We start from the raw sequence: 12,907 nt of genomic DNA on the forward strand, positions 1-12,907 counted from the left end.
CTAACAAAAACCCCGATGGAACAAACACCGTGTCTGGGAGAATAAATTAATCCCTCTTTAAACAGCCTGACTCAGGGGCCGGGTGACGAGGGAGCTTGTTTTCTTTTAAAATAGGACGCGAGCGGGCCGGATTTCTGTAAAAACTGGCGGAATGCTAACGGTAACAGGGAGGAATAGGGACGGGAGAGCGTGCAACCCCTCCCTTTGCCAACTGAGTCACAATTTTCCCCCCTTCTGTCTGTAAAAGACTTGACTTAAAACCACCGCTGTTTATGTAATTCCAAAGAAAATCCAGTGTACCGAAAAAAAATTTCTAAAAAAAAAAAAAAAAAAATCCTTCCCTAGCTTTTATGAGCCCAGCCCTTTTCACCTCCCATCCTTTTCTGATTCTTCTTGCTCTTTTTGAGCTTGAAAACATAAAACGTGTAATTGCAGCAGCAGCACCAAAAGGAAAAAAAAAAAAAAGCCCCCCATCACCTTTCTCAAGGTAAAATAATCCTCTTTGCACGTTCCTGGTGGCGGTCACTCGCTTACTCACTGTCCTCCTCGGAATTAAACCCAAACCCACCCCGTGACACGAGTTTGAAAACCTGAGTTGAATGAATAAATCCACCAAGAGCGAGCACCATTCCTTTAGAGAGGAAAAATTATTCCCTTGCAAGTACCGAGGGATGAGTCACTTGCCCGGGTGTTCTGCCTCCGAAAACACGCCGGGAATGTTCCGGGGAGCCGGTACTGGGAGCTGGGCGCGGGGTTTTCCGCCTTTTCGTGCTGAATGCGGGTGATGCCATTGAGTTTGGCTGAGGTCTGGTGAATTATTTCTCACTCTAGTGGACAGTTGTGATTCGCACGTAGGAAACTTCACGCTAAGAAGTTAATCTCCTTAGTTTAGGGCCATCTCCCTCCGAGTCGCGGCTGGTTTATCGCCTTTCTGCCTCCCCAGGCTCACAGATGAGAGTTTTCCAGGGGAATTTATTCGTAGGCTGGCAATATGGTATTGCAGCAACCTCTGTTAAAAATGCCAAGTAATACTTTCAAGTACGTGTCCAGCTTCTTGCGGCTCCTCTTTTTTTTTTTTTTTTTTTTAAGAGTTGTGCGTTTTGAAATAGCGATGTCACCCTTTTTTTTGGAGTAGGCTTTGCTGCTTTTAATTAAGGAGTCAGCAGTTCACTTTTCTAACGTACTTAGCTACGTGCGACTTGGAACCATCTTCATAAAACCATGACGTGGAAAATTTCCTCTTTTTTTTTTTTTCTCCAAATAATAAAGCTTTAAGACCTCATAATAAATGCTGAATATCGTTTCTTGAGTCCTTTTGTTAAAACCAACAATTTAGGGCGCGAGCATCCTGATGCTCCTGCCAGAAAGCACTGTTAAGATACTCCTGACCTGACTTCAGTTTTTATTCTTCCCGTTCTCAACCAACAGCTTGTCAGCCGAGTTCCTGATGATTAGTTAAAACTAGAAACAAAAAGTGGATTTTCAAGCCCCTCCCGGGTATCAGTGAATAACAAATGCAAGTGACTGAGCATACACGCTCATTCCTCGTGGGGGGAGTTGTGCCAAGTGTGTGTCTCAGCTGTGGCAGGATTTCTAAGGGACAGCTTGATACGTGATGTGTAAAGTTGCAATTTTTAGAAAAATGTTTTTAGAGGAGGTTGCAATGTCTTTAATTTTAGTCTTGCCAGCAGTGGGATATGTGTCTGTAAATTGTGCTTTGCAAATAAAGTTGTTGGATTGTGTTTAGGTGGCATTTTGATGAATTGTATCTCTTTTTAAAGAAACAATTGTGATACTGAATAAGCAGTTCTTGTTTGGATCTTGTTAGTCCCTGAAATGCGTATTTTGAAAACCACTTTTAGTATCTGCTCGGAAAGTGAAAGTTGTGTCTGTTAATGTGAGGAGGAATCATCCATCAGAGTGTTCAAGATATGACTCATGCTCATTTGTTGCTCTCACATTAAGGCTGGAGCGCAAAAAATATTTTAGCCTCTGGCATTGGAAGTTCACAATGCGGCATCCTACCACTCCGGGTCACGAATTACAGGGTTTTTTGTTTACTGCCCCCCCAGGAAAGAAAAAAATCGGTGCTAGAACAAGGGTATTTTGCACGAGAGCCCGTCCCAGGCAATCAAAATATTGCAAAAATGTTGGCTTGACGTTAATGCTAAGTCAAGTAAAACGTGGTGTGTGCCTGAATAAAAATGGCTTGTGAGGAGCATGCAGCAGGTGCTGTCTTCCTTTCTTCAACAGCGAGTTAAAAAAAAAAAAGATACGGCCTGATCCTTTTTTGAAAGGCTGTAATGCAGGCAGCCCTTGGAAGTGAGGAACAGAGCTTGTTGCAGAGCGGGGTGGTTAGAAAGCCAGCGCTGCTGGTAACACTGGCTATCTGGGAACCAAGATAAGCAGACTTACATAAGCAGCGGCTTCGTAGCCTGTGGCCTGATGAATATACATTGTTTTATGTCCACCATCTCTGTCGGTTCCGTAGGAATAAGTGCATCATTACCTTGAAGTGCTGACGATTCTTTAAGGCATAAAAATATCCATAAACTTCATGAGTTTGAACCCGGTCCAAGGGATTTGGGCTCTCTATTATCCGATCTGCTAGCTCTGAAACTGTATCCCTGGAGCTATCCTTAGGTGCTCTTCAGTGTCTTCTGATGCAGTTTAACGACATTGTTTAATGCTTACTTGAAGTTGGCTGTAAAACATTTCAGAGTTTTTTAAAATTAAAGTTGTATTTAAGTACATAACTTGCTTAACATTGTGCTTTCAGTGTGAATTGTGTGTACTCTATTCTTTTGGTGCAAAGTAGATGTCTCAATGGCTTTTTAAAAACACAGAAAAGAAATGGTTGAAAATCCACAATTGTCACTGAAGTCAGGCAAAAGTTTAATGGAGAAGCTGGAGCCTGTGCCGTGGCCTGATTCAGCAGCGTAGCCTCCAGGAGAGTTCTGTGTTGGACTCTGCAGCAATCGCTTCTGCAAACCAGCCCCTTGGGCTGTTGTTTGAGGTGGCGGCTGTGGCGGGCGCGGTGTGGTAATGCTCAGCTTACCAGTTGCATCCCAGGCTTTGGCACGGGAAATGCAGATCAAAGCAGACAGGCTGGCCTGGCTCCTCACCGTTCCTGCAAGTTTTGTCTCCCGTTATCACACCGAATCCGGGCCTTCTCCCGTGAACTGCTTTCCGGTCAGATAGGCTTGGAGTGTTAGGGAGCAGGTATTCGTACCCACGTGGGTTTGTGTTTGTATCCCCTGGTGGCTTTTATCCAAAGATCACTGGCATCGTGCTCCTGAAAGATGAGTGGCTGGAGCGATGCAGGAGGAGTGGGAGCCCCCCGCAGCCGAGGGAGAGCTGCACCCAGGTGGCTGTAGTCGAGAGGCAAAGCAGCCGGTGCTTGGATGCAACAAAGAAAAAGTCCCAGAGTAAGCTTCTAGAAATACTGACTTCTCCAAAGGATGCGATGAAGTGGATTCACGTAGGAAGAGCGTTAGCCTGAGCGCGTTTCAGAAAGCTGTCCATCCTCAAGTAGACAAGTTGGGGGCTGCAAGCCAGCACAGCATTTTATTCGGCTCTCACAGCCTCGAGTTGTGAAGTACGTGTTGTTTGGTGAAGGAAACTGTAGGGAAGAAGTTCTGGAAGGCTGCAGGACTGGTCTAATGGGAATGCAGGTTTCCCCCAAGTCAGCTTCAGACCTGGCACGCTGCGTTAATAACGAGACTGATTTAAAACTGGTCTGATGAGACTGAGGCACATCTTGAATACAGATGCGCTTAAGCTGGCTTAAGGTGCTAGAGTGATTTATTTTAATGCTCCATTAGGCTGAATTGGTCTGTGTGGTTTCTAAACCACTTTAAATTAGTATCTGCTAGGGTTTGTCCCGGGCTGGCTGGATGAGTTTTAATAACAGTGTTTTCTGCCTTAAAATAAACAGAGCCTGATACAAGTGCGGTGTAGAGCAGCCCGTGGCAGCGCAGGCTGCAGCTCGGCCGAGCGGTGCTCGCTGCGGCACGCTCGTGGGGGGGTCTCCTCTGTCTTTTCCCTTTAGCTTCTCCCACTGATTCTGTAGTTCAGAGACAGTTGGTATTGGCTGTTTTGAAACAGCTTTCAGGTCTTCCCTCCCCAGCTGTGTTCCCCAGCATCCCTAACCAGTACTTATCGATTAGCTTCTCTTCCTGTCACAAAGTAGCTGCTGACAAAGTGAAAAAGAGCACGTCACTATTCTTATTAGCTTCCAGATGCAAAGAGCGCGGTGGTCAGTGTATAAATGCGTCGGGAGCCTGCTAAATATAGAAGTGTGGCTTTAGCTCTCGATTCAAGTTGCTTTGGTTTCAGTGCTCACGCACTGGTATGAACACGTTGTTTAAATAAGACGCCTTATTGCATCCTGGTCCTCTCTGCTTGCAGTTTGATTCTCAATGTGCACTAAGCTTGGCTTAAGGGTGGGGCGTTCTTTTGCAACTCCCATCAGTACATTCATACGCTCCAAAGATAGTCCCAAGGTGGCAGCTGATATGATCGCTAGCAAAACACCTTATCTGTTATGTAAAGATCAAATGCTGTGTTAGTAAAAGATCTGACAAGCACCTAGTTGTTTTCCATAAAAAGTGTTGCCCTCCGGAAACTTTATTGTTATTTGATTGTTCTGATGTGTGCCATCCTACACTTACCGCAGAATCTGCACAGCCGGTGCATTTAAAGCGCGAGCGGTTTATCCTGTCCAAAATTATGTAACCTTTCCCAGTTGTTCCTTCAATGGCTTTCGGTCTAGAATGTGCTTTCCTGTAGTTTGTAAATGTTCTCACCGTGTCAGAGTGAGCACCCATCAATAGAATTTAAGTGTGAATGTTTGGTTTTAGGCACATGAAGCCTCACATCACCAACAGCAGGCAGCACAGAACAGTTTGTTGCCTCTCCTGAGCTCTGCTGTTGAGCCACCCGATCAGAAGCCGATTCTGCCCTTACCAATAACGCAGAAACCTCAGCCTGCACCAGAAACATTAAAGGATGCTATTGTTGGGATTAAAAAGGAAAAACCTAAAACCTCCTTTGTGTGCACTTACTGCAGCAAAGCTTTCAGGGACAGCTACCATTTGAGGCGTCACGAGTCCTGCCACACAGGGATAAAGTTAGTGTCTCGGCCAAAGAAAACTCCCACCACAATGGTGCCCCTTATCTCGACCATCGCTGGTGACAACAGCCGAAGTTCATTGGTTTCGACTATCGCAGGCATCCTGTCCACGGTCACGACGTCTTCCTCTGCCACCAACCCCAGCAGTAGTGCCGGCGCCACGGCTATGCCAGTGACTCAGACAGTGAAGAAGCCCAGCAAGCCCGTAAAGAAGAACCACGCTTGCGAGATGTGCGGAAAGGCCTTCAGGGATGTCTACCATCTCAACCGGCACAAGCTGTCCCACTCAGATGAAAAACCCTTTGAATGTCCCATTTGCAATCAGCGCTTCAAGAGAAAGGATCGCATGACCTACCACGTGAGGTCTCACGAGGGTGGCATCACGAAACCGTACACCTGTGGTGTTTGTGGAAAAGGCTTCTCGAGGTACCATGTAGAAAATCCCAGGCGAGCTCAAGTATTGGCTTTTCATAACCAAGAAGGGTTAAGCTATGATAGCCAGGGGCTAGGAGAACCAGACATCTTAGAAGATTGGTGAGGGGATAAAGAGCCTTGTTTACCTCCAGGGTGTGGGTCTCCATCTGAGCCAGACTGGCAGTGGCCAAAAGTGCTCGCTCTTTTATGAGAGTGTTTTGAAATGATTTCGCGACCTCCTCCAGGTCCCGTAGGACACGTGTCTGTGTCAGGGGTGGTGACCACGGAGCCCCTTTACCAGCCTTTGCAAAGGTCAGGGGCTGACTGTCTCCTTGTCTCGGAGCGAGGTTGAGGCGTACCGACAGAGCATTGTGGGGGAGCTTGCATTGCTGCTGCCTGTATTTGTATCTGTACTTGCAACAGAAAAAACTTCAACCTTTAGAGCTGTCGATCTGTCACCTTGACACAAGGTACGACCAAACGTACCATTTTCAAGTGTGTAGAAAGAACATGGTTAAGTTTTAAAGTGCAGGTTGGGTCTCAGCGTAACTATGTGTTACTCTCGCTGAAAGCCACTGCGTAGGGGCGGGGAGTGTATTTATTCTGGCTGTGCAGAGGGATGTGGGCTGCGAGGGGTCATCAGGGCAGTGTTCAGCACGCCTAGCCAAGGTGTCGTTACTATGTATTTGTAACAGTATGCATTTCTTTTCTGTTCCTCTCTTTTTTTGCAGGCCTGATCATTTAAGCTGTCACGTTAAACATGTTCACTCAACAGAGAGACCCTTCAAATGCCAAGTAAGGGCTGAAATTATTTATTAAGAATAATACATTATTGTATCGTTAGAATCTCAGGTGAATAGTCTTTCCAGAACTGTATTTACTCCTGGATTTTTCTTTGGAAAGTAAGCTTAGGAATAAAGCTGCATCCGCCTTACAGCAGCACTGTAGTTCTGATGTAGGTGTAGGGGCAGTTTAAAAGGATGCTGTGGCTACGGTTTGAGGAAGATTAGAGGCTTTTTGCTTCCTTGGAGAACACCACAGGTGTGCTGTTTTACAGAATGCTTAACCTAAGTAATAGGATTGTAACAGTGTCCTGAGCTCAGTGCTGATTACTGGAGTAATATGTGCAATGTGTTCCTCAGCATGTTTAAATTAAATGTGTTTCCCAGTATATCCGTTTCAAATAGATTGGAATAGTTGATTCTGGATCCATTATTTATTTTGCTGGAAGGTGAAAGCAAGTTGTCCTAAGTTGATGACTGAGTGTAAGAGAAATAACTCGACTGCCCTTGAACAATTAACTGTTTTGCTTGGAATATCCGTGCTTGTTCCAGCCCGTGTTTTAGTGACTCATCATATTAAATAAAAGTCTTGTGTAAAAAGAATAGTGTTAGAAAAAGGTTTCATTTCCTTGTTCTGATTTGGATGGGAACAGAAGTAATTGAGCAACTTAAGATATCAGGTTCAGATTTGTGCAGTAAAATTGTTATCAAAACCCAGCTTTGCCTGTTCTAGCTCTGTTTTATAAGGTACCTCTCGTTTTGGTAGATAAGGCAACTCACTGTTTTAAGAAAGTTCACGTAGTATGATTTTTGTCCTGATTGTCCCAGAAGCCAGCTTCCGTTTTCAGTCTCTGTTCAGTAGTTTGATTTTGGTTTCTCTATAAATACAGGTAAAACTTCCTTGTGTCAGTATCCTTAGGATACTGTTTGCACCTACAAGGTAGAATAGGCTTACGGCGGGCGTGTAATTCAGACTGTAATGATGCTGTCTGCACTTCAAGTGTAACTGTTGTCCTTCATATAGACGTGCACTGCTGCCTTTGCCACCAAAGACAGACTGCGGACACACATGGTGCGCCATGAAGGAAAGGTATCGTGTAATATCTGTGGTAAACTTCTGAGTGCAGCATATATCACCAGCCACTTAAAGACACACGGGCAGAGCCAAAGTATCAACTGTAATACCTGTAAACAAGGCATCAATAAAAGTAGGTGAACGTTTTAAAAACATTTCTAATAACAATGTGTTTGCAAAGGGAATTGCCTTTGATTACGTTAAAATGCAAAACTACACCCTTCAAGCTGGGTATTCACACCTATGAAAAATAGATATTTGATAACAGGATCTTCTTCAGCTCAAGAAGTTGGCATATGTGGAATTAGTTTGCTGCTAGACTGTGCTCTTATCCCTTAGGAATGCCCTGCAGTTTGAGAGAATAACCCAGCTTTTGAAGAAGAGAGTTCCCAAGGTTTCCCATCTTCTAAGTTCAGTGCTACTTCCTGAACTGTACAGACCTGCGAATTCAACAGATAATTCTGGAGATTTTAGAATATTTAAGAACTGCTAAGATCTGCCAAGTTTCAGGTTTGAAGCCTGATCTAAACCTCATCAAAATTAAAAGAAAGATTTCTCTGCTTTCTCTGATCTTTGACCCTGGGGCTCAGTGATTCCTCCCGCTGGCAGTAGCTGACAAGAAAAGCATTTAAATCCAGCCCTGATGTTTTGGGCATTAGTGGCATTTGACTGGTGGTGTGCAGGAGTTCAAATGAGATGTTTATAATAGTTCCTTCTAGTCTTAAATTCTGTGAAAGTGCTAAAGCCTGAACCTTTGAGTGTCTAGTAAGCAAATAAAGATTTCACTTTCAGATCATCCCTATTAAAATACCGGTAACTGCAGTTAAGCTACACGGCTAGTGATGTAAGCCAGGTTTTCACAGGAATCAAGAGGGAGTGGTAAGGAATGTCTTTGGAAACTTTGTCCATAAAGCCTTTGAAACAGTATTAATTTACAACATCTTTTCAGTTCCTGTTACTCCTGGATAATTTGAAGGTACCGGGAATGTCTAAAATGCCTGATGGGTGAGCTTAATATGAAAGCTGGATGAAAAGTATTTTTCAAGGGATAGGATTACAGCTCTGGCTCCCGGGCCAGTTCGGGGGTGCTAAGCCAGTTCACGAGGCATTTACTGCAGTTGTTAGAGGTGGAAATGATGAGGTGTAATGTGGCCAGAGTAGTAATTGCAGATGTTCTTGACTTACATTTTGGTTTTTAGACCTTGGAAGAGTAGTTTTATAAAGCACAGAATTAATGATATGGTTTTAAAAGCCTCTGTGATTTGTGCTGGTGGAGTCCTGTGACACTCCACACACTCTTTATGGAAGAAGCCTTTGTCATCTCACAGAAAACAAGAGTAACTTTTCAAGGTGAATTTGTGTTCTTACTTAATTGGCATAGCATGCATGAGTGAAGAGACCAGCAATCAGAAGCAGCAACAGCAGCAGCAACAACAGCAACAACAACAACAACAGCAGCAACAGCAACAACAACAACAGCAGCAACAGCAGCAGCAGCAACAGCAGCAGCAGCAGCAACACGTAACAAGTTGGCCTGGAAAGCAGGTAGAGACCCTGAGATTATGGGAAGAGGCCGTCAAAGCGAGAAAGAAAGGTAAAACACAACAACCCTTTCGGTCTTGGGTTTATAAGATATGGGAGCTTACAGTTCTATAGGGAGTTTAAGATGTCAGGACAGGATGTCTTACAGGAAAATGTCATTCTCGATGGTAGAAGTAATAGCTAAAAACTAGCAGGAGAATAACGTGACCAAAATTACGCTGTCGTAAATGAACTCCTCATTACATACTTCCCTTTGGTCTCTGTGCTTGAACGTGTATGTAGCTGTCATCAATTATAAAGGGCTGTTTGTGTCTGCTCCAAGGCAAGCGTGTGTTTTTTTTTTTTAACTTGCATGTGGTTTTTAGCTGTGTTTATGCATATTTACCAGTTGTTAACTTGTGTGCATATATATATATACACACACACATACAACACCCTCTGTCCTTGCATCATCCTCAGTTTGCATGTGGGTGCTTTCTGTGTTCCTTTCATCTTTTCTCTCCCAATTTATTCCGTTCGCTTCATCATCACCTAACGGTCTTTGCATAAAGTTTTCTGGAACTTGTAGAACTTACTCTTCTATCTTTTTTTTTTTTTTTCATTACAAAATTAACCAACAAGTGATGGGGTCTTTCATTATTGCCAGCTCACAGCTTACATGTACCCATGCTCCTGTAGCTGAGGTTGAATAGCTTCCTATTGTTGGTCAGTGTGTCAGTTTTGTAAAGAATAGAGTGCTGCAATTTAGTGTTGTTAGACTGCTAGCTTATTCTTTTCAGTTTGATTTCTAATGTCCATCATGTGACTTGTGGATTACATGTTTTAGCAGAAATTCTCAGTGACCACTCACTGTTTTTCGCTAGCTGATTTTAGTAATAAGTGTTTTTGACTGACCTTATTTTTTTTCTTTTCTCCTAAACTTCCTTTCAGATTCTTCACTCTTTTTTTTCTTTTCTAGGTCTTGTTTGTGTGTTAGGCTGCTAGCTCCTTTCGCTTTGGTTGTTATTCCAATTGAATTGAATTCTGTGATCAGACAGTATAGAAACAGCTTATTCGTGTTAAAATATAGTGATAACAGAAACATTAAATATCATCAGGCTGCTAAATGGATAAAGCAAATGGGTGTCAGATTTAGAAAATCTCCTGAGAATTTTTTTTTTTTCCTGCTTGTTTCTTCCCATGTCTTGCTCCCGCTTCCCTTCCTTTCTTATTGAGATTTTTGAGTATGCTTTAACAGAAACAGTGGGTTTGGACAGAATGGTGGGCGAGGGCGGTGGGTGGGGAGAAGCGTGGTCAGACTGATGATAGTAGTTTAATGTAACTGGGGAAGGGATATGGGTAGGATGTGTCTTTGGGTATTGCTGTGCTCGGAAGGTGAAGCTAGACCAGTCAGTGCCATGCCGATGTGCTGCTCTGTCCGTGCTGGTTCTCCTGTGCTAGTGCCACCTCTTGCCTTGGCTTTACAACGCTGTATGGGATTTTTTTTAGTCTAATACTATTTATTTTCACTTTTTTTTTTTTTTTTTTTTCTTTTTCCCTTCCTTTCCACCCCTCCTAGATATGGACTTTGAAGAACCAACAGTAACCCTTGAATGGGGCTAATGTTGCTTTCAAAGTTAACTCTGTCTTGGTACATTTGTATTGCCCGAGTGGCAAGAGCGGACTCTTTGCTCCTGGCTTACCTCCTGAAACGTGGGTGTAGACTGAGCTTGGTGTCCTCCCCTACAAATGTGGAATAAGACACGACTTAGAAGTGCCGTGACGTTGATCTAGGATATATTTTTGTTGGTTTCTCTAGCAGTCATCCCTTCCCTTTACCTGCGTCCACCGACCCGCTTCTCTTTTTGGAGCCTTCTAGTGTGGGTAGCCGGCAGGTGGTGCTGACGGATGCCTAGAGAGCCCTTCGCCCCCCCCGGACCACCGTGCCCCCAGTGCCCAGCCCTGCCAGAGCCCACTGGCAGCAGGGCCGGGCACTGGCCTCCTGGGTCTTCCTTGTTCGGCACTAATTCCTGCTTACTGCAAAACAAAGTAAAAAAAAAAAAAAAAAAGGCAAACCAAACCCAAACAACCACAAAACAAACCAGCTTTGTGTGGAGCTGTAGCTTGTGTGAGAGCTGAGGTGGGGGTTGGAAGATGTACTGACGGGGTAGCCTTGAAAATTGTGAAGTATTGTGATCAGTGCAGCAATTTAGTAGCAATAATTAAGACTGAAATAAGCAGGTAAATATTGAAATGAGCTTTGCTTATCAGTCCCTAATAATGACTTTTTAAAACCTTCACAGAATGTCAGTTCACCTTTGAGAAGGCTATAGAGTACGTACCATTCGGTATGTACACTCTCTCCTCTATTTATAATGTTCCTCTTGGGAGGATTTCTTTGATTGTACGATACTGTTGTTATGAACATCAAAACCCTCTTTATAAGACAACTTCGCTTGACTTCTTGGGAAAAACAATATTGAATTGAAATGAACTGCATGAGAGTTTGTATTTCTTGTAGGCTATAGAATGTTAACAGTTTTAACTTACTAATAATTCCTAAAGAAAATTATGCCAGAATTTGTACCTGTTCTTGTTTGGTTTTTGTTCTTGTTTTTGGTTTTTTTTTTTTTAAATCTTGTCCACGGGTTTTTTATGTGTTAAAAACTTTTTGTCTTTTTATGTCTCATTTTTAGAAGCTGCTAACTTGTGCCAAACCTCCACTGCTGCTACTACGCCTGTGACTCTTACTACTCCATTCAATATAACGTCCTCTGTGGCTTCTGGGACTATCACAAACCCAGTCACAGTGGCAGCTGCAATGAGCATGAGAAGTCCAGTAAATGTATCAAGTGCAGTTAATATATCCAGTCCGATGAACCTAGGGCATCCTGTAACTATAACAAGTCCATTATCCATGACATCTCCATTAACGCTCACCACACCAGTCAATTTACCCACCCCAGTAACCGCTCCAGTGAATATAGCACATCCAGTCACTATAACATCTCCCATGAACCTCCCCACACCGATGACGTTAGCTGGTCCCTTAAATATAGCGATGAGACCAGTAGAGAGCATGCCTTTCCTGCCCCAGGCCTTGCCCACGTCTCCTCCCTGGTAAAGAATTTCTAAACAGTATTAAAAAGGATTAAAATGGAATCCTTACCAGCAGTTCCTTTTTGGGCTTTGTTTGGTTGGGGTTTTTTTTTACTGTTTTTTTTGTTGTTGTTGGTTTTTGTTTTGTTTTAGTTAATAATAAATTCAGACTAAGACACTGGGGCAACATGCACCATCAGAGACCATAGTAGCATCTTCCCCTGTTGATCTGGCTCATGTGGTTCAAACTTGAGTTTCACTGGAGCACTTCATTTAAAGTAAGTTTTACCTTTTAGCTGACTGATGCTGAATTAGAGCAGATACTTATTTGCCAGAGTTAAAAAAAAAAAAAGTAATTAAAAACAGTTTTATGTTTTATCCCCCAAATTATAACTTAGAAAATTATTTTAATCCAAACACTAGCAAAAACCCTTCTGTCTTTAACAGGGTGGATGGCTAGTTTTAACTTGCCAGTCGTTAAGGCCACTGTTTCTGAGCTAGTGTAGAATCTTTGTCTGTGTTGATGTTTTGTTTTGGTTTTTTTTTTTTTTTTTAAAATGAGTAAATGCATTACAATGTTGTCATTTAAAAAAAAATGCATTTTGGAGAAAATATGCATTTTACCTTTGGGAATATGATAATTTCAGGCAGCATTCCCTATGGGAAAGGTGATACCAGCTCTGATATGCAAAGCATATGATAACTTATCATTCTAACTTCAACATATAATAGGGATTGTGACCTGATATTTGGAGATGTAAATATTACCCAACATATTACCCTAAGGGAATATAGCATTGTAGTCAACATTTTTTTTAAGAAAACTGTTACTGTTTGGTGAGAAACAGCCATGGCTGACAGAAGAGGAGTCGAAATGTATGT

The 12,907-nt window shown here is 42.9% G+C and overlaps 1 protein-coding gene across 1 annotated transcript; it reads left to right on the forward strand.

Annotated features, from left to right (window-relative positions):
- Positions 1-3,087: 3,087 nt before the first annotated feature.
- Positions 3,088-12,367, forward strand: VEZF1 (vascular endothelial zinc finger 1). The gene is made up of 8 exons (XM_010086420.1): positions 3,088-3,192; positions 3,278-3,481; positions 4,863-5,560; positions 6,280-6,343; positions 7,355-7,538; positions 8,787-8,999; positions 11,230-11,274; positions 11,623-12,367. Exons 1-8 carry the CDS (start codon positions 3,088-3,090, stop codon positions 12,048-12,050), a joined length of 1,941 nt encoding a protein of 646 aa, XP_010084722.1. The 3' UTR covers positions 12,051-12,367.
- The last annotated feature ends 540 nt before the right edge of the window (positions 12,368-12,907 follow it).

This window comes from Pterocles gutturalis, unplaced genomic scaffold (assembly GCF_000699245.1).
Source record: "Pterocles gutturalis isolate BGI_N339 unplaced genomic scaffold, ASM69924v1 scaffold5021, whole genome shotgun sequence".
NCBI lineage: Eukaryota > Metazoa > Chordata > Aves > Pterocliformes > Pteroclidae > Pterocles > Pterocles gutturalis.